The sequence below is a fragment of the Rhea americana genome, unplaced genomic scaffold, assembly GCF_003343005.1.
Source record: "Rhea americana isolate MKP2758 unplaced genomic scaffold, rheAme1 scaffold_108, whole genome shotgun sequence".
Classification (NCBI taxonomy): Eukaryota; Metazoa; Chordata; class Aves; order Rheiformes; family Rheidae; genus Rhea; species Rhea americana.
Genome location: NW_028185128.1, coordinates 2,580,897 through 2,601,949, shown reverse-complemented (window position 1 = coordinate 2,601,949; position 21,053 = coordinate 2,580,897). Strand labels below are relative to the sequence as shown.

Genomic DNA, 21,053 nt, shown 5'->3' with positions numbered 1-21,053 from the left:
TCAACAGCTTGTGTCGGGGTTTGCTCTCGCTACCAGTTTATCTGTGATGATGGCTGCTGCATTGACATCACATTTGCTTGTGATGGAGTGAAACAGTGCCCTGATGGATCTGATGAAACTTTCTGCCAGAACCGTAAGTGCACTGTGCAACAACATTGATCATGAAGGTAATCGTAGACTGTACGATCAAAGGGAAATGATGCTTTCTATGTTCTCTCTTTCCATGAACAATCACCTTGCTCTCAGTCTAGAGCCTTTCTTTGGAAATAGTATGTAGGCACGTTTGATGTCAGCATACAGCAGGCGCTCAGAAATTAAATCCATTTTTTTAAAGCATATTAAAACTGCCGAAGTCCCCAAAAGATAGATTTTGAGTTAAAGTTATCAACATTTAAAAGATCGGTTCCTTATTTGCATAATGATTCTAGATACCTTATCTTCATCTGCAAGTGTGTCTCATAGGTACGCTTGAAAACAGTCACGCACCTTACAAAAATCTGAAAYGCTTGGAAATGTGAGCAAGCAGGGGAACAAGCTGATTCACTATTCTTCTGTTAGCCTTTGTTATTCGCCCTCAGTATGTACCTATTCTCAACAAAGTCAACARGAATCAACAGGGGGGAACGGGATGGATTGGTATGATGGCTCACCACTCTTTCATTAGTATTTCAGCTGCTGGATTTCACATTAGAGTTCATATATGTATTCTTACCTAATGGCTGACCTGGGGCAATTGGTAACTTGCTACGCAACTGAAACTCACKTTTCATTATATGTCTGAACCTGATGAGCTTGTTTAGTCTACCTCAGGGCCCATATGTTGCACACTCCCCATTTCATTTAATTCCTTACAAAAATGATTGTTTTTGTTTCTGTTAACTCAGTCAGCCCAGGCCGGAAGACAGTGACTCATGCAGCAATTGGCACTACCCAGCAAAGGACTGTAGGACTGACTGAAAATGCATATGAAAACTTTTCTACAGACAACACCATGAAACCTACTGTAAGAAATCAACCGCTTCTTTCACTGGATGTAGACACGTCTAATCAATCGCTTTCTCAGGGACCAAAGAAACAAATTAGTGGATTTGTGCCAGGTAAGAATTGAAAAGAGTTGRTTTCAATGAACTGTCTTCTATTGAGGAAGAAAGTGTCTTTTACCTTAAGTTTAATTAAGCTGTCTTTTGGTGCTTTGCTAACAGTAAAATTTTGCAAATGTAAAAAAGAAACCACAAAAAACACAAAAAGAGCACGTAATAGGTAAATAACAACTAGWTACTGCTTTATAATTGTCTAGTCTCGTTTTTACCAGGTGGCAAAAAGAAAGTTAAAACATGGAAAAGCTAAGAATAGAGTACAGCATAAGGAACAAAACATGCAATGATCTAAATACAAATTCTGCCACAGGTTCAGCTATATAAGCTGATGTATAAGGCTCTTTAAAGATGTAGGGGGATACCTTCAGTAGAGCATACCAAAGTAAAGCTTGGGTGAAAGTAATTGCATAATTGTATTGCTTCTTGTTCTAATTGGTGAATTGTTTCTTTGTTTTTTGTTTTTTCTGTGAACAAATATCTTAATTTTTATGGGCACTTCTTTCTGAATTGCATTTCCCAGGCCAGAAAAATTTTTCTTCAGTATAGAGAAGGCTCATTCTTTAGTTACAAATCTCCCAAATCCCTAGAAGTGGGGCCTGTAGTGATCACAAGCCTGTTGTGAGTCAGTGTGCAGTAATTTTACAGGCAGCAATTACCAAACATTGTCTGAAAAGTCCGGAAGCTAGAATGAAGCTGGCACATCTCAAGGCAGTCAAAACAGGTGGTTCCCATGCTGGTGATCTAAATGAACTGAAATGACACATGAATGAAATTAAAGCAGTGTGTACAGAACCTTTTTTAAATGAATGCAAGACCTCCCACTTTCATTTCTTCAGGATTTAGACTGATTCTTACAGCTGGAGATGCAGCTAATTACAAGCACAGTTTTATTTTCTTGTTGCAACAGAGCAGTGCTTATTGCCCTCTGCTGCTGGCCATTTTAAGAGGCACTTCCTCTGTGTACTTCAGTGGTTCATCAGGCACTACCTTACATTTCACGTATGGTAGCTGCAAGGGGAATGGAAACAATATTCTCCAAGAATTTGACTGCTTCAGTGAATGTCTAGAAATTTGTGGTAAAATTACCTTTCACATGTTTCCTCTTTTCTGGCATTGCAAGTGAACTCAATGTTCCCTATTGAGATGACTTAAAATTCTTAAGTCTACCTAGAATCCTTTCGGCTTTCATAGTACTGAGCAACACTTGCTATGGCACTACCCAAACTAATGATTAAATCTATCCAAGAGCATGGTTAACACCATGGAAATTCAGCTGGTAAGTAGTTTTTTTTTAAAAAAAATGTTGGGTTGGTGATTCTGAAAGTAAAACCAAAATTAAGGTCACCAGCWTAAAAATTTGGCAACCTATAATCTAAGACTATGATTGAAAGTGAATGCAAAAGAGTGGCACTTTGCATAGTCACTTTCAGTGTTCACCCTTTGCAGTGAGTTACTTGGACAATTTTCTCTGTCAAGGTAGCCTTTTGCACAGCAGCAGACAATAGAAGAAAAAAAGTAAAATTATTATAAAACAAAAAAATTATGATGGGGCCTCAATGATTAATGTAATATCAGAAGCCATTGTAAACTTTTTAATTTTGAACAGGCAAGACTTCCAGCTGACCATGTCTCACTTTGATTCTTCTTTTCAATGTTGCTCTATTGACAAGGCTTAGTCATAATTTAATCTCAGTTAAATTATACTTAAGGATTTCCTTGTAGAGTAGTAGCTCACTAACTCAGTGGCCCACTACTTTTAACCAAAAAATGGCAAGTGGCAAACATCTCAGTGCATTTTTAAATAGTTTATGGATCAGTTTCAAAGGGGTTGCAGGCAGTGGGACCTGAATGTTCAGTATCCAAGTCCAATGGGTAACTGCCAAAATCTTTTCTGAGTTGATATCTTCTCATGGAGGCACTTAAACTCCATCAGGGTTGCATGCATTAATGATTCCCAAGAAAGCATCTGGTCCTGGCCCACTGGCAAGCATTGCAATCTCTACAGAGTAGAGCAGACAGACATCCAACTCATTCCTAAAAATCCACCCAGATTCATTAAATTAGGCTTCCCTCAGTCACAGTCCTGTCAAGGAGATTACAAACCAAAGCTATTAACAAGGCTCCACAAAAATGCAGACAGTTGCTGTGTGCACGTGTGCATGTTTTATGCTAGAACACTGGCCCAGAGGGAAAGCTGGATTCTTCACCATAGAAGTGCTTCAGACTTGCAGGAAGTGTCTAGGCTGCTCTCAGGGATTCACCACCTCCCTGCTCAGGCAATCCCCTTGGTTTAGAGTAATGAAAGGCAGAGAAAATAGAGGACAAAACTCGGTGACGTAGCAGTGAGAATACTTCCTTGGACATCCTGTCTGCTTGTCCCTCCTTCAAGCATATATATGTGGTTTTTTCCTGTGATTACTGAAAGTAAATACAGTTACTGTGCTCATATGCACAGTCTTTGTGTAGCCTCACTTTGTTGCCTTACTTGACCTATTGCTTAAAAGAGAATAACTTCGTTAGGAGGGACAGAAAGACTGGGGCAGCTCTAAGTAGTCCGTTTAGAAAGTAATCAGAAAGGGCAATAATTGCTAGAAGAATTCTAAAGAGAGGTAAGTATGGAACAGCAATCATCCCAGACACCTCAAAAGTTCAGCAAATTCACTGGCAGAAACGCTGTTCTAGAATATACCCTCTTGCTGAGACAGTGTGTCGCATCCTCTGCTAGTGGCGAGGCAACACCTGTGCACCTCATAGTCACAATACAATAACATTGGTTTTTAGCTTAAAGCCGACTTTCCAAGCATGGAAATAAAAGCAAGGATGGGAAACATGACAGTCTTAGTAGATACTGTGACTTCAAGGCAGAACAAGTGAAGATGTTAATTTAAGAGTAATTTACTACTGGAGACAGCATGTGGCACATTCTAGGTGGTGATCAGACATGATGCTTGATCCAGGAGTTTTCAGCTGACTTTTCAAGAATAGAAGCTTTCACCAAGAGGTTTCACGAGAGAATTGCTTTGCTTTGTTCTCACATTTGCCTGTATTACAGTGGTGGTTACAATAMCACTAAAGACAGTACCCTTCTGCTACTTAACTTCTCATAGTAACCTTCATCTCTGAGAATGAAGATACTCAGTAAAGGGATCTTTCTGCCAGGGACCACCATATTTATCTTTTCTCGTTTTTAAAAGGACCATGAACTGTAATGTTTTAAGCTGTTGGAGAATTGGTTGTTCTTCCCGACAGGAATGCAAGTTCTCTGCATATGAGGAACACCTTCTCTCCCAATTTCCCATAACCTGCGTTCTCTGCTATAGTAGCCCCCCTGTTTTGGCTCTGATTTGGCACAAGCTTTTTGAGGATTTACATTTAAGCATGAAATGGAGTAATACACAAATCCAAGATAAGTAGCAATGTTTGCAACCTCTCCCTCACCTAAAACGGGATCTATTAACAATAAATACTACTAATAAAAAAAGTCATTCAATGTTGACAGTGGGTGAGTCTGTTCTCCATTTGCAGTGGGGTTCCTCTATGGCACTGCGAATGTAGAGGAAGGCCACATCCAACTTAGAGATTACCATGGCACACAGTGCATTGAGCCTTCTGTAACAGTCTCATGATTTATTTTAGTCCAAGTTAGAAGGCCAAATCTTTCTGTAGTAGGTGGGAGTAGATGCAGGAAAAGGAATTGATGTCAATAAAGGACTCCTTTCCCTTCGCAGGCACATCTCCAGAGTGAGGTAACCCAGACTGCATCTCCTCCAAAAGGCCAGCACAGCATTTCTGCATGGCTGCCTCCAAAGTGTCCCAGATTTCCTTCCAGGGAGGCTCTCAAACCCAGCTGTACATTCTGGCATTGCTGCACTTGAATATATCAAAAATACTGTTGCAGCAAAGCACACTGGAGTAATGGACTGGTTTCTAAGAAGCAATAGTTATTCTAGCAACCATGGTCATGTAGACAGGTTGAATCCATAAGCAGCCTGAAGATTTTTCACTCCCCTGCACAGCAAATGCAAGTGTATAAATCACCATAACAGCTTTGCATTCCCCTGGCATAGGATCTCTGCCTCTCTCCAGGCTGCCTACACCAGCTGTTCTGCAGTACTGTTCAGGGATGGAATTACAACATTTGACTGAGTGCCCAGGCCTTAGTCATGTTTTTGCTGCAGAGGCATCAATAGCAGTATCCATAACTTAGGTCTGCATAGTCCTTTCTAGTTACCCTAAATTACACTGCAATTTCCTAGACACAGACTAGAAAATGAAGAGAAAGTAAAAACAAAACAAAACCCACAAAAGATGCTTTAGCTTAATAGTGTTAACAATACTACTAGGCAGGCAAGAAGACCAAATATATAAAAGTTGTAACACTTCAGGGCAAAATCCTCCTTTCTCCAACTCTCTAGAATTATTTGACAAAATCTCACATGTTAGTTTAGGACTCTGACTCAAAGTAGCACCAGGAAGATGAATTTCAAGTCTGTTGGAAGCTCTGTGCAAATTTCAAGGCGACTGGATTTGTTTCAGAGGAAAACCCTCTTACTGTTCATGTGTTGTGAAAGAGATGTAGACATTCACCATGTCAGGATCCAAAACCTCTTTGGGATATTTTTTTTTCCAGTTGATAACAGACAAGATAGACTCTCTACTCTGTAGGAATAGCTGCAAATCCTAACAAAACCCTACAAACTTTCTTGAAAGGATTCTGTTATTCTACCATCCTTCTAAATTTTTTCTCCACTAGACTTCCCTATACATTCAGATATATTTGCTAAATGTCTTTACAAGCAGTTGACTTAAATACTCCCTTTATTCAGTTGGCAAAAAAATTCATAAACCAGGCATTCAGACCTAGTTTTGTCAAGCAGGCTGGAACGCTCTAAGATGAGCTGGTGTCTTCTGGGTATTTCCAGAATTAAGGAAAATACTTATTTAATTTTATTTAGAGAAAACAGAAACAAAAAGCAGCTGCTGGCTTAGGTCTCTGTTACATTCAAATTATTATGTGCAGCTCTGATACTATAAAAGTACCTTAAAGCCAGTGTAATTTACCCTTAAGGCCCTTTTACATGCTAGAACAACTTAGAGCACTGCTAGTGTAAATGGCGAGGACTGTAACTTGTTTCTAAGGCATTTCATGGCATGTAAAGTTAGTGTTTATGCACTTTTAACCATAATGACAGGCCAATAAACCCAGAGCCTGGGAGGCTGCGTTGTAACTTAGAGAGGGGACATTAGTACTAACATCACACCAATACCAATGAAACAATTTAAGCATCAATTAAAAGGCACGAGTATTTGCTGCTTCCACTGGCTCACCAGCTTTCTGCAGTGCTTCAGAGCTATTCTTGGTGGGTAGGAGGTGGATGTGGTGTATGTTCCAAGCTTAAACACTTCCTTTTAACATCCACCATTAAGTGAAATTCTGATTACAATGTTTCACATTCATATTTTACTGATACAGTAGCATAATATATTTCCATGGGCATTGTTACAGTTCTGAGGACACTTCATAGCCAAAGTGCCTTACAATAGTTACGTTATCACTAAAAAAAATAGTCATTATACTTAAAACAGGCATATTTCTGATTTTTGTGAGGTTGTTGCTGGATTAAGCTGTCATTATTGTATTAAGTAGTTCCAAAGCTGTTGGCATAGAACTTTAGTGCAATGGTATGACAGAAACACAGAATGTTTGAGGTTCGAAGGGACCTCTGGAAATCATCTAGTCCAACCCCCCTGCTCAAGAAGGGTCACCTAGAGAATGTTTGACAGRACTACGTTCAGGCGGATATAGTATCTCCAGATATCTCTGGAGATACTTGAATATCTCCAGAGAAGGAGACTCCACAACCTCTCTGGGCAACCTGTTCCAGGGCTCTGCCACCCTCACAGTAAAGAATCTTTTCCTCCTAATYGGGTGGAACTYCCTGTGTTATGGTTTGTGCCRTTGTCTCTTGCCCTGGTGCTGGGCACCACTGAAAAGAGTCTGGCCCCATTCTCTTGACACYCTCCCTTCAGATATTTCTATGCATTGGTAAGGTCTCCTCTCAGCCTTCTCTTCTCCAGGCTAAACAGGCCCAGCTCTCACAACCTTTCCTCGTAGGAGAGATGCTCCAGTCCCCTAATCATCTCCACAGGCCTACACTGGGCTCTCTCTGGTAGCTCCATGTCTCTCTTATAGGGTAGGAGGAGCAAGTCCCAGCTAAGTTACTTTTTGCTCTTGTGAAGCAAAACTACTGTTGTCTGTGCACCCAAAATGAACACTTCCTAGCAGAAAAGAAGTGTATGTGTTATCTCTTCTTACGTAGATAAAAAACAGGTGGGAAGCCATTTCAAAGATGGTGAACTAGCCTCTTCAGCTGTGTGTAGAACAGAAGGTATAAAAGAATATTGTTTGTACTTCGGTACAAACAGTATTTCAGTCATGTATGTGTTGGGTAAAGGGCAAAATTAAGGCAATTTGGGCAGCCAAGCTATGCATTTCCTGCTTTACAAACAAAGAGTGGAGCTCAACATAATTTGAAGTAGCCTACATTTCAGCTATATATAACTGCTTTAGTAATGTTTTAACTCATATTGGTCTAGATTCCATTATGGAAGTTTTTWTATAGAATTTATATCTATCTTTTAATCAGTGGAAGTTGACTCCAGTTGGGTTTCATTGAAATATACTTTGGCTTGTGATGCAAAAATGAATTTACATTTTAGCTAAAATTTCATGTTACTTCAAAATTTCAAATTATTCAATAGGTGTCAGCAGTTCTTAGACTATTTTCACATTATTTAAATTCATGATTAAGATTTACTGAATGACTAAACTCCTGTATTCATTTATCTTGTTTGGCTTTATGCAGATAACAGTTCCTCAGGGAAAAGAACAGATGATAAACATGGAAATGGCATAACTGTGCCAAAGAGAGATCAGCTTGGAGGTAGTCGCCCAGTCCCAGAAACAGGTAAGACTGACCATGTGAATTTCTTTTTTATTGTGTTAGGGTTTTTCAGTAAGGCATTATAGGCCTAGATATTATAGTCAAGAATGAAAGAATGTACTTCTGTATTCTGAACCATTCTTTACACATATGATCATACAGTATATTTTCCCAGTGTCAGTTGCTCCAAATATTAGCACATAGCTGATAGACTATCCATATTTTTTAAAAGAATTTTCAGATTTCCTCTACTGAATTCTCACTGTATTAAAAGTGTAATCTTTCTTAACCTCTTTGTAGGTGCTGTATTACCCTTGGCCTTAGGCTTGGCCATCACTGCTTTACTGCTGCTTATGGTTGCTTGCAGACTGCGTTTAGTGAGACAGAAGCTTAAAAAAGCTCGACCCATTACATCTGAAGAGTCTGATTACCTCATCAATGGGATGTATCTCTGAAAATTGGATTTAGTTTGCTTATTTTCTTCCTTTTCTTCTGTATCCATAAACCTCTGCCTCCAAAAAAAGGACCAAAATCTTTAGTTAAGTTTCAAATTTAGAAGAAGCCTACAAGATAAGAAACATGTTCTTCCCCTTTGGTGATACACGCATGGTCAGAAAATAAGTGCTGTTCAGGCTCCAGTTGACTGTGTAGCAGACACTGCAAGGTGAAGAAACCTCCTTAGACGGGGAGCACCTGAGCAAACCCCACGGAGGCTGGGGCCCTGGCAACCACAGCACATGCCCAAGGGCTTGAAGGGTGAAGCAGCCAGGCCCATCAGCACCAAGTTGCACTGGCAGAGCTGCAGAGGGAAGCCCATCGGCCCCTTGCCTTGCTCCTCTCCGTGCTGCCTCCCCTGTGCTCTGCTCTGTGCACAACAACACTCTAGAGCAATGTGTTACTTTACTGTCCAGCAAAGACTGATTTGTGTCAGTTCCACGTGATACACTGGGAATATTTTCATTAAMGGGTTTTGTTTTGCTTTTTTAATTAAAAGCAATCATTACTTAAGCACCAGCTTTTGTAACAGAATTTGAAATGTAAGAAATAAAACAAACCTCCTTTTTTCATTCAAATTTTAAACATCTGTGCAGCTAACAGTCACACATACTAAATGCCAAAATGAAAAACACAAGTACTCAGAAGATGGGTTTGGACTTACCCAGTGCTGAGGACTTACCCAGTGTTGACAACAGTTATGTCTGATTCTAGAGCTATGTCTGTCCCAGAGCTCATGGCTTGTTCAGCTTTTTCCATCCATAGCTCAACACACTCCACATTGTGGAGGAGCAGCAGGCAGTGCCTTTTGTCTTAGGGACTGGCCAAACCTTGGTAGCAGCTTTGGTCTGTTGGAGATAAAAAGAATGAAGTTAGCACTAGCCAAATTGATGCAGTCAGCGCGACCTGACCTGCCACCACAGGTTGGGTACTCAGGATTACRCGCTCCGTGCAGTGCAGTTAAAGCCCTGTCCTGCTTTCCCCAGGAGTTTAGGATTCATACTGGTTTACCCTTAGTTCCCTCCAAAGCCTGGATGTTTCAGCAACTTGCCCCCCCCACACCCCAGTAAAATTTTCATAGAATTGTAGCAAGTAATTGATATACGTGAGTGAACTTCAGACGTGTTAACAGTTAAAATATGTACAGTACATGTTATATATACATATATATATACACACCGTGCTGTCTATCTTGTTTGACTGTCCAAGGATGTCACATTCATCAAGGGTCCCAGTTAAAAAAAAAAAAAAAAAAAAAGGTGGATGAGGCATGCATCTTTTTGTATGTCGTCTTTTGTACTTCAGTAACTTCAAGTTAACTAGACTATTGCCATGGTATACAAATAGTTCTTCAAACAAACTTGCTCGGTCTTGATTACTTTATGTAAAATAGCTCTAATAAACCTATTTTATTCTTATATTTCTTGCACTGCATTTATTTTCAGCTGGCAGGTAAATTTACCTGTTACATTCATCTCAACAGGTAGGAAAAAAATAGCATGAGATCAGACAGAAGTATATTTCTCTTCTCTGTGAAACAGCCTTAAAAGAAGCTGGAATTTGTATGGCAGGGGGTGTTATTGAGTCATTTTATTGTATTGCGAGAATAGGGCCAGGAGCTCCCATCTCCATCCATGATCTGTCTCTCAAGAGCAATACTTTGAGCTGAGCATGACAGCAGAAGAGGGGCTAATTCTGTCAGTCTGCCAGGGAACGTGGCTGTCACTGCTGCTTGCCCAAGGCAGTGGGCCARAGCCCTCCTGCCACATTAGGCCAAGTCTAGTTCATACTTCAGCATAYGCTGGGCCCAGGAGACTTTCTGCTCGTACTGGCCATTTATAACTTAAGAGCACAGCCTTTTTTCCATCACAGCCTACAGCAGACATGGCAAAGAGTGCAAGACCCAAGAGACTACCTTATAAACACAGCTGTCTAGGAGGGAGTACTGGCCATCTGGTTGGTGCATTTTTTCCTATTACTGAAAAATTGTTGACTTGCCTTGTTTGGGTTTTTAATTAAACATCTAATCCTTCTTTGCCACCCTCACCTAGCAGGAAAAAAATGTAGTTTWTTTTCTCACTGTGTCTGTGCTGCTCCATTACCAAAATCTCCAACTCCACARGGTAACCAGCAGGAAAACAAAAGGTTTATTTTTGTTTCTCCAGGAAGGACAACAGCCAGCTCACACAGTGCATGCAAGGCAGAGAGACAGAGCACAAGCCAGCAAGTACAGCTGTAGTGAGAGAAGCCACTCAGCTTTCCAGTAGCTTTGCCTGACAACAGGCTTTGTCGCAGTGCTGGTGTTAGAGGAATTAACCTTCATGGATTTTGCATATGACGGCCAAGAATAAACACCTCTTGCAGCGCAGCGTTCCAGGTAGAGCTTCAGCCAAAGCAGACAGCAAGTGTAGGACAGGCAAGTGGCCATCACTGTGTTACAGCTTCCAGTTTCTTCCAAGAGACGGTTCTTTTTAGGAGGTGAAACGACTACAAAGGACACCAACCTAAGGCCTGAACTTCTCCAGCTCCACAGCTGGACTGAAATGAAAGAGTTCACACCTTAACCAAAGAGGCATCTTTGATTAGATTAAGAACAAGAAGACAAAATTAGCAAAATAACAGACTCACTTGGCAGCTCATGGAATTAATGCACACTGGTCTCAATACTATTTGCTTTCTACATGCTGTTTGACTTTAAAGGAGTGAAACTGAACTAATGAGCCTGAGCATGCTGAGCAGTAGTAGAGAAAGCTGTGCCAAGACACCCTTGCTGAAGCGCCCGAGGTACTGACCCCTTCTCTTCAGGCTGCTCCAGCCATCGCCTCCTGCTGGGTCTTTTTCTTCGATCACAAAAAGGAGCACGCAAAGCTTACAGTTATCATGTTAACTGTTTTCATGGCTTCTCATGCAAACTTTAGGAGCTAGAGAGCTTTATACAGTGTTAATTTTATTACAGCAATACCTGGATATTCTGTGTGAAATTCGTAACTACTTGAGGTCTGTCAACTCTGTTTTTCCTGTCCCAAACACTGATTTTTTTAAAAATATATATAAAGAGAGAAAGATAAATGTCCCTATAATTAGCATTTTATGAAGTGGCCTGGGAATATGCCCAGTCCAGCTATTTTTATTGCCAGTATCATTTAGACAGATATACAGGGAATACGAGTTGCTTTGATGGCATATAGCTGGGGATATTACTACTCTGTGTATTAAGGAAAGTCATAATTTATTCTGTGAATATGTATTTTAGTATTGGTTACAATATATAGTTCAGTTAGGAGGCTTTTTKTATTTTACATTGCTTTGCCTTTCAGAACACCTTTGTACAATTTATTTTAAAATAACAAACACAACATTGACCTGAGTTTTACCCATAATTCGGAAACAGAGTTTTTTCCACAGTGCAGGTTGCATGCTGCTTAGTTTTGCAGGGGATCTTAGCCTKAACATCACCCCGCTGTAGTCTTTCCACAGCACTGCAGGGCTATGGCCGCAGCAGTTCCAAAAACGCATTTGCAAAACAAAAAGGCTGAAATAGGTCAGTGTGATGCTCCATTTGCTTTTTTAAATCCTAGATAAAGCAAAAAGGTTTCAATCCAAAACTCGGTAGCGTGAGTCAGAGGCACGAACCAATAGCAACACAAACACGCCACCCCAACAAAGAGGAAGCCTTTCGAATAAGCCTCAGCAGAATTTACAGTCATGCGTCACAAAAGTCTAAGCTTGCTGCTCTGCCAGCAGCAGGAACTGGGACTTTTAGGCATCTAGAGGCAAAAGCTAAAAGAGTAAAAGTGAAGGGGGGGGGGAGAGAAAAAAAAAAGAATCAAAGGGAGCTGACGGACCTAAGGACCAGACAGAGGCAATAAACACATGATGATCAGTATGAAAAAAAAGAGCCCATGAAGAATCAGCTTGACCAGAGTGAGAAAAGGGAAATGTGCTGTAAACAGGGAATGTTTAGGGAAAAATGTGTTGAAGTCCTTTTGCTGTTTTTTTTTTCAACTAGTATTACTTAAAACAGGTCAGAAAGTGAGAAAATAAGGCTACAAATACAACATTGGTAATGCAACAGAAACATTTGTTGAACAGCTACACTGAAATTCAGTGTGAAACAAATGAAAAGTCTAGAAGAACTGAATCACCACAAAAAGTCCGTTCAGAGAATTTTTTTTAAGATATCTGTTAGAATTCTAGTTTTRCATCTGTAAGGCTCATAGCTGACAGCTATAAATCACTCACAAGTCAATGAAAAGTATTTTGAACAGGCTGAAAAACTGAATAAGTAAGGCAGGCTCAGTACTATGAAAAATTGTGCATCAGAGTTTGTAAGGATGTCATCAGCTTCTAAGCCAACAGGAATTTATAATCCTGTTTTGATCAGGACAAAGCAAGACAGTTTAATACAATTTCTTCACAACTACCAGTTCCTGATGCATGGAAGAGACACATTTAAGATGTTTAACTTTAAATCAGATGACTGAACAACATAAAGGGAGCAGAAATCTTGAATGAGTGCAGGACTGCAAAGAACTTGAAAGAAGGCAGAACAACAGGAAGCAGGGACTATAGAGAAAGTATACCCGAAGGCTCATTTTATGCACAAGAGAGTACTTTCCTTAGGCTGCCTCTACAGCCAGAGGAGACAGGCTTCCCCAGAGCAATAGCCTAAACAGACGCTCTGAATCACTGGTCTCCACAACCAGAGGCCTTTAAGGGTGGCCTCTTAGACCACAAGATATCTGAAACAGAATTTATTGATTAACCTCAAGTGCTCTTTCTCCATTAGAGCAAAAAAGAATGTGGCAGAACATGGTAAACAACRCATTTCACATGTTCATAGTAAAGAAACAGAAGATGCAAACGTATGCCTAATCGTGGCTGAAAATAGGACTTCAGCTTCTCCRTAACTCCAGGGAGCATTTCAAGAACGTGTAACAGGTCAGTTCCTCAGAAGCACATGGTGAAAATGGTGGGACTACAAAGAAATGATCAAAGTAAGATCACAAAGAAACTTTTATCAGTCTTTACACATCTAATAAGTTTCTGCTAAAGCAGAGATTTTTGGTAAAAAGGCAGAGGGCTATATCATTCAAGTTTTCATTTTGGTGTAATAAGACATAGCATTTTTCTTTATTTTTTCCGTCCTGAAGTTTTCAAACAGTTTTTAATAGGCAGCTTAAGCTCCACCATACGTGTCTCAGCAGTAACTATCTCCAGTGTCCCTCTGCACACTTCCTGCCTCTCAGCAACACTTCCTCTCCATGTCTTCTTTCCATCCCTTTTTTGTTCTGCAGTATATGCTTCCGTGGCCTCACTGTATCTTTTTTTTCTGAGCCAGGACTCCTCCCACTCACTCCACCAGACTGCCTCTTCCACATCATTTGGGATGAAGAAAAAGGATTGTGCAAAGGTAAGTATTATGAACCTTATTGCATTATAATGTGTTCTGCCTCAAAAATGAGCTAAACTCAACCAGACAAATGCATATATACAAATCTTTAGCTTACTCTCTCATCCTTTGCATCATATCAAAATAAAGTGGGAACTGCAATCGCATCCTCTTTCTGTGAATCATGATTAAATCAAATGCAGCAGAAGACTCTCCTAGGGCACATTAATGAGTAAAAAGGAATGAAACACCACTGTGCTGTAACAAGGGGTTACCACCCTCCTTTGTAGCAGGAATGACAGAATCAGTTCAGAGTTTTCCTCAGGACATCCTAATTTGCCTCTTTGTGCCAATGGTTAATTCCACAGCAACTCCACACTCTAAAACCCTGGAACTTGACAGCCTGTCGTGAAAACTGCACACRCTGCCAGAACCGCTGCCAGCTGGACGCTCTGGCGCCTGTTGTTCAGAGCCCCCCCAGTGTTATCATCCATTTCAAACTTGCTGACTTTAAAGAAATTGCAGGAATCATCCAGGTGACCGTAGTCACCTCCCTGTGCATTAGTTTCCCTTCAAATAAATCACGTAATGGTCTCTACTCCCTTCCATTTGAGTGGAAGCAGTAACCAAACAGGAAATTCCCAATACCTAAACAAACAGCAAACATCCATACACTACACCAAATCGCTCTTCTCTGCCCAGCACTCAGGACTGTGGATTTCAAGACACACGCGTGCTGTTGGCTCTTCTGCTCAAACTCTGGAGGCTTTCTACTGTGTGATCCCTGGAAGCAACTAGATGTTGTCTAGCAAGTTCTCCCAAGTTGTTTTGCCTTAGAGATGATCATTAAAATCTAATCAAACACCATGGCACCTCCTATAAAGACATAAACTTTAAACCACAGCAACTGGCAGACCAAACACTCTTAGCTAGCTATAATCAACAATTTACAGTAGGAATACACTGCATCCCAATTAGGGAACACAGCCCGTTCCCTAAACACATTGGTGTGACTTAAAAGAAACTCCAAATAGTTACATAAAACCTCACTCATACTCCACATGGTATTACTAGGTTCAGTATCTGCTGCAATACAATTAACTAAAAATGGAAACCTATTTCAGATCATTTAGTAAAGTAATATTTTTATAAATGTTTGCTTTCTTCTGGGACATGAGAAGTTACGTGAAGGCAAAACAAAACAAAAACAAAGCAGTCAGACACATAAATACAGCTTCCTCTCAATTTATTTGGCAAAGTAGCAATCCAGACAGTTCATACAGCATTTATTCAAGCTCTTCAAATCTGCATTTCAACTTGTCCTTCTCTCCAAGAAGCTTTTACCTCAGAACCATTGATCCATTATGAAGGGGTCTTCATTTTCCAGTTCCTAAATGCTATTCCTGGATACTCTTTTCTGTCTCAGTAACTTGATCATCATYAACCCCTTCTATACAATGGGCACACTAAGCCCAATAGCCTTGGTCCCTGAAGTCTTACACCTCCTGAAGTGGTTCTCTCTAAAAAAGTTGTTGCCAGCTTTATCTTTATCAGGTCTCAGCTTTATCACCTCTTTGAGTTAGGCTAGTTTGTTACACTGTGTCCAAAGACAAGAATTTGGATACAGTTGAGCTCTTACCTTTATTTAACTGATTAAATTAGYGAGAAGATGCAAATAAAGATGAACTCAAATTGAATGATAACAGTGACCAAAAGGTTGAACGTCAGCATGCATCATTTAAGATATTTCACTTCAACACCACGAACTAGATTCACAGTTGATTGTGGGTTAGTAAAAATTTGCCAGACGCAAGTGGGTTTTTCTGAACTGTGTTTTCTAGAACACGTGATATATTACTTCCTTTATAAGACTGATCCTTGTGTAGGTGCTCCCAGGCTGCAGTCAAATTAGGAGGTGGCGTATTATCTTCCAAAACATCTAAATAAAGTGATAAATAGCTTTTACACAAGAATAAGACAGGACTGACCTTCAAAAGGAAGGTTATTTAAAATGTTCCTCTTCCATGTTCAGAGGCCTTTGACTTTACGCTTTCAGTGATTAATCCTATCACAAAGATATTGCTGTTCTGCCATAAGCAGTCAGATTCATTTTGCAGTGATCACTATGGGTTGTTTTTATGCAGGTTATTTTACGCTATAATCCTTTTTAATGTTAAAAAAGAAAGGAGTATTGTAACATGCAGTTTAATTTCTTGTTACTCAAAACTGAGCAAGAACACACTTCCTCCCTTTCCCAAAGTAGCTCAATTTACTTTCTTTGTTTTCCTGTTGTCATTTTACAGCAGCAAAACACAACTTGGGGCAAAAAAAAGGGTTATACCATTACAGCTTCAAAAATTGAACAATTACATCTCTATTTAAGTGTTCAGGATTTGTTATTGTTCAGTACCTATCAAGTTTTCCTTGTTATACAAGTTGAATTCATCCTCTAAATTAAACTACACCAGAACTTTTCCTTGTTGAAAAATGAGAAAGTTAATACAGCAGATAGTTTTGTCAAAAGCACCTTGCATTTAGAATTAATCTAGAAAGTCATTTTATTGGAATACAGAGATCTGTCTCTGTAGCCTACCACACAGTGATCCTAATACTCCACACAACAAACACACAACCCCCTTTTTGCTTTTAACTTTATTTGGCAAAGCAACACTGCATAAACTGTTCAGTGATTGGGACATAGCTTGTATTATGTTTATGGAGTTAAATCCATGTGTACTGTATCAGCAGTGAGCTATAAAACAATAGAGTTTCAAGACTCTTAATTATTTTAGAAGGGAAAARCATGTTCCTTATGTCCAACTTGAACAGCAGAGTTTAATAAGAGCAGCCACACTTCTGATGTCTGTAATATATACAAATGCCTGGTTTTAAGGTAATAAAGCAGCTGATTGTATCTACTACATGCTAGTCTATGACACCATGTCAAAAGCTTTAAAAAGGAAGTTCATCTCCTTTTAGTAGCATCTAGCAGACATTGGAACACAGAAAATCTGATATTACTTACATAGTGTCATAAGGTGCACAGAAGCAGTTTTACCAAGGGACACAGGAGTTGAGAGAAGTGAGTGTTCAAGTACCCTCATCAAAATTAGCGTTCAYAAGCTATAGGTCTTTATCTGCTGTTTTGCAGAAATTCATTTCTTTGAACAGATTAAAGTAAAATAAAGGCATGTTAAATGAAATAGTGCCCACATAAAACTTTCCACCATTTCTTTATCAGATTTGCCTTGAGCATCAAAAAAAACCCAAAAAATCAAAAAACAAAAAAAAAAACAAAAAAAAAACCCAAACAAACACCACACTTTTCCATGCTGATAACAACAGTATAACAAAGTCCAAAACAAGCTGCAATGCTGTTGGTTTTCAAAAAGCTTTTAGAACTGGAGATGAGCAGTCCACTGTAACACTATGTCTGGGTCAAGATGATGTAGCTTTTACAATTCATCCCTGCAGAAAGAAAACACATGCAATTATGATTCTTCTTCCCTGGGAATTTACATTAATTTTTTTTATATATATACTGAATCAGAATACATGTAATGCTCAAACACAGCAGCAAGATTTCAGAAATCTCTCCAAGCATTTTAGCAAAAAGGCAACAGCAATCCCATAACATCTCATACTATTATGTGACATACCGTGAAATATGGGCCCCCTCCTCTGTCTTACACTGACTGGATCATTTGCTTCAATGAACATCCCCTACATCCCAAAACACAGTAGCTTAAAATAGTTACACGGCTACCTGCCATCCAAACACTGCTGCATGGGTGCTGGCAAGAAACCAGGCCAATTTACTAGACAGAGTATTGGCAAAAAGCATTCCCAAGACCTGCCAAAATGGCAGGTTTAACTTCAGCTGCAGTTTCTCAGGAAAGCTAGGAACATAATGCACCAACAGTTTAGAACTTGTAGCACCTATTTTATTTCCCAGAGTAACTATTAGCTCACGAAGGAACTGTATGCAAAGTCAGAACTATGTTAAGGCAAGTAGAGCAGAGGGTTATTTAAAACAAAGGAGATTGATGTAGGAGAAAAAAAGGTACTTCAGAAAGTATCTCTAAATCACTATGAGGACTCTGGAAAATGCAGGCTTTTATTCCTACAGGGCATTTAAAACACCCCGAAACAGAGAACCCATATTCCAACAGTGAAGTTATGATGCATTAGTGATTTATTTAAATATTTCTAAAAACATTAACTTTAGTGCAGTATCCACCAAATATGAAAGCTGTGCACCATTCCATTACTATGACTGCTGGAAAATTCAAATAGAAGTGTTTGCTTTCTTTCCAAGGCACAAGCATTCCATAAACTGACAATGACTTTGCTGCAATTTTTCTTTTAGTAGATCATCATCCTCATTAGTGAAAGCAAATACTGGTTTCATCAAAAAAACTTCACTAATGTGATTGCTGGCCTAATATACAACAGTATTTCCAGCTATCATACAAATTAAGTGCTACATGCACACGAGCAAAAGCTTTAAAATTACAAAGACGTTATCTTTTAGGAGTCATATAGCATGGAATGACAGCATGCAAAGCATTTAAAACAAAAACTGAAAGGCTGTTGAAACTAGTGTTTAAATTACTAGTTTTCTGTCTAGTGCAGCTGAGATGTGAACCTTAAGATTTGTGTTAAATATTCGCATTCTTTGCACTTTGCACTGCCTTCTAATAGTGAGAAATTAAAACTAATTAAAGCTTCAGAGTGTCGCAGTAATTTGAGAAAGTAGAAAACAGCAAAAGGGAGAGAAACGTATCTTGGCAAGAGTAAAGAAAAATCTGTTTATAGCCAAATGTTTGGAAGTTCTCCATATTTACCTGTTTCACAGAGGAGTTATTTACTTCAAATAGGTGAAAATAAAGTAGCATTTGATACTGAGTTTGATATGTGCAGGTAAACTTGGGACAAATACTTCATTCATCCTTAATGCCTCCAGGAGCTGCATCATGTTAATTTTTGCAGCATGAAAAAGCATACRTAAATAATGACTACTGTTATTGTTGTTGAGCCTCATACGCCTACTTGCTGATGTGATCTTCATCCTGAATCTTATCATATCATTTTTAAAAAATTCTCACAGCTTTATAAGAGACTGGCCTTTTACTGTGTCAAAGAGTTCTCAATTCTTTAAACCCAGCTACATCCGCAAAAATTTCTAAGCATATGAAAAACTSACACTTGCTCTGAAATGGACAAACATAATTTTACCAGTCCACAAAATCTGGCAAGGTTTTTGCATAATGTGGCTATTGCAATTAACATATTTGAAATATTTCTTTTGCAAAGTAATTTTTGTTCTTAGAATTCAAATGAWTATTATTATTACATCAACATTTTAATTGCTGATGTTGTTTTAAGCAAGCTATTCCTGACAAAATGAATGATATTCCCTGTAAATTCAAGCATATCTTAGTTCAGAAGTCCCTGTCAACATAATGATTTTCATATTCTGCTTATCCAAACATTTACTGTATTAAGGGGATCAGCTTCCATCAAGAGATTTTTCCCTCAGTCTTCCTTAGCTGTTGAATCTAATAGCAGCATGCCAGCCTGTAACAATCCATGATATATGCCTCAAAATTATAAAATTATGCAATATTTATTTCTACCATAATGAGAAACTGATCATGAGATGATCATGTGCTCTATAGCAATACATACATTTGAAAGTTAAAGAAAAGTACTAGATAATCAGAGARATAACAGTACTCTGCCTGCTACCTAATGTAAACAATTTGCAGACAGTATAGAATCGGTTGGTCTTAACTGAAGTCACACGGATCAGAAGCTGCCAAGCTATGAAATCTATCAGGTTCAAGACTAATCCCAGTGTTATAACAGTACACTAACCTATCCTGCCAGCATTAAAAGGACTTACGCTGCTACAAAACTAACAAGCAGACTCAAAAAGAGCCTGCCTTGTTAGAATATGCTTTTGTCTTCTAGAACCACTGGAAAGATCTACTAACTTGTGTTTTTCTGCCCTTTTCTGGCCAGGACTATTGGCTACGATTCTTGGGCAACACAGGTAATTTCCCTCCACCTTCATATATGTACTCTTTCCAGTTTGCTTACTAGCTCCTGCTTGTATATATTTAGGTTTAAGTCATTACAATAGTTCTTCTCAGTACCCTGGAATTCCAGCAAGAGAATCATTCATCTCATATTGTCAATTCAGCCATCAAGACAGCTTTATTTCTATATTTCTAAAGTCACTAGCTCAAATTTGCTATTTTAAAATAACAATAAGTTTGGCTTACTAGTAGGTAACGTATATACCAAGAGCATCCCACATTTTTTACTGACAGCATCCAAAAGAAAATTGGGAAAGAGAGTCTCAGAAAATCTGACAAGTAGTATTTCAGGAATACGTCACTGTTAGCTATCTAAAAAGAATGCAAATAACAATAAGAAATAAGAAGTTTGCAACAGAGGTCAGTTGTGAAATTTCTTTTATACAAATCTTGGTAGAAAATATACAAATTAAATATTTCAACACTAYATAAAAATTCGTATGTAATTTGCACTTTTGATCCACTCCAGTTTCCTTGTCATTAGGCAACATCTGACTTTCCCTTTTTGATATATTATTTATGAAAATATGCTATCATTACTGATACTATATTTCTAACTCCTAGGATTCAGCCACTCTTTGAATTTGCAGCATTTTCTCAAACAGTGTTTCARTAGCCAGTTATTTCTCCCTTCAAAATTTTTAAAGGTAAATAAAAATAGATCCATTATTTATACCCAAAATTAAAATCAGAGAGATACTGATTTACACAAGAACTGCCGATAAGGCAGCCAATAAGCTGTGTTCTCAACTGTGAGGCATGGAAGGTCTCACTTCCTCTCTGCCGCCAAGAAAAATACTTCATTGGGATGTTTTATGTGAAAGAATAAACATCCTTACCTCCATAATTGTGCAAATGCATAAATGCGTAAACTATTACTGTATCAGAACACAAATACATGTCTTTACTTTGCACCACACCCCAGAGATAARGTCCCTGTGTACAATCTGCTTCCACATGTCCTACAGAACTGTATTTGAGAAGACTCCCATTCCTATTTGGAGTCTAATCGTACTACTGC

At 38.9% G+C, this 21,053-nt stretch overlaps 2 protein-coding genes across 2 annotated transcripts in view; one reads left to right on the top strand and one right to left on the bottom strand.

The window, feature by feature from the left end:
• Positions 1 to 9,935, top strand: part of LRP11 (LDL receptor related protein 11) — a 51,552-nt gene extending 41,617 nt beyond the window's left edge. The window contains exons 4-7 of the mRNA XM_085310868.1: positions 8 to 133; positions 885 to 1,097; positions 7,964 to 8,065; positions 8,342 to 9,935. Of these exons, the coding sequence (XP_085166994.1) occupies positions 8 to 133; positions 885 to 1,097; positions 7,964 to 8,065; positions 8,342 to 8,496 (596 nt within the window). The 3' untranslated portion in view covers positions 8,497 to 9,935. The remainder of the gene's footprint in view (positions 1 to 7; positions 134 to 884; positions 1,098 to 7,963; positions 8,066 to 8,341) is intronic.
• A 5,222-nt stretch (positions 9,936 to 15,157) lies between these two features.
• PCMT1 (protein-L-isoaspartate (D-aspartate) O-methyltransferase) overlaps positions 15,158 to 21,053 on the bottom strand; it is a 37,419-nt gene continuing 31,523 nt past the window's right edge. Inside the window, exon 9 of the mRNA XM_085310855.1 lies at positions 15,158 to 17,396. Coding sequence (XP_085166981.1) covers positions 17,384 to 17,396 — 13 coding nt within the window. The 3' untranslated portion in view covers positions 15,158 to 17,383. The remainder of the gene's footprint in view (positions 17,397 to 21,053) is intronic.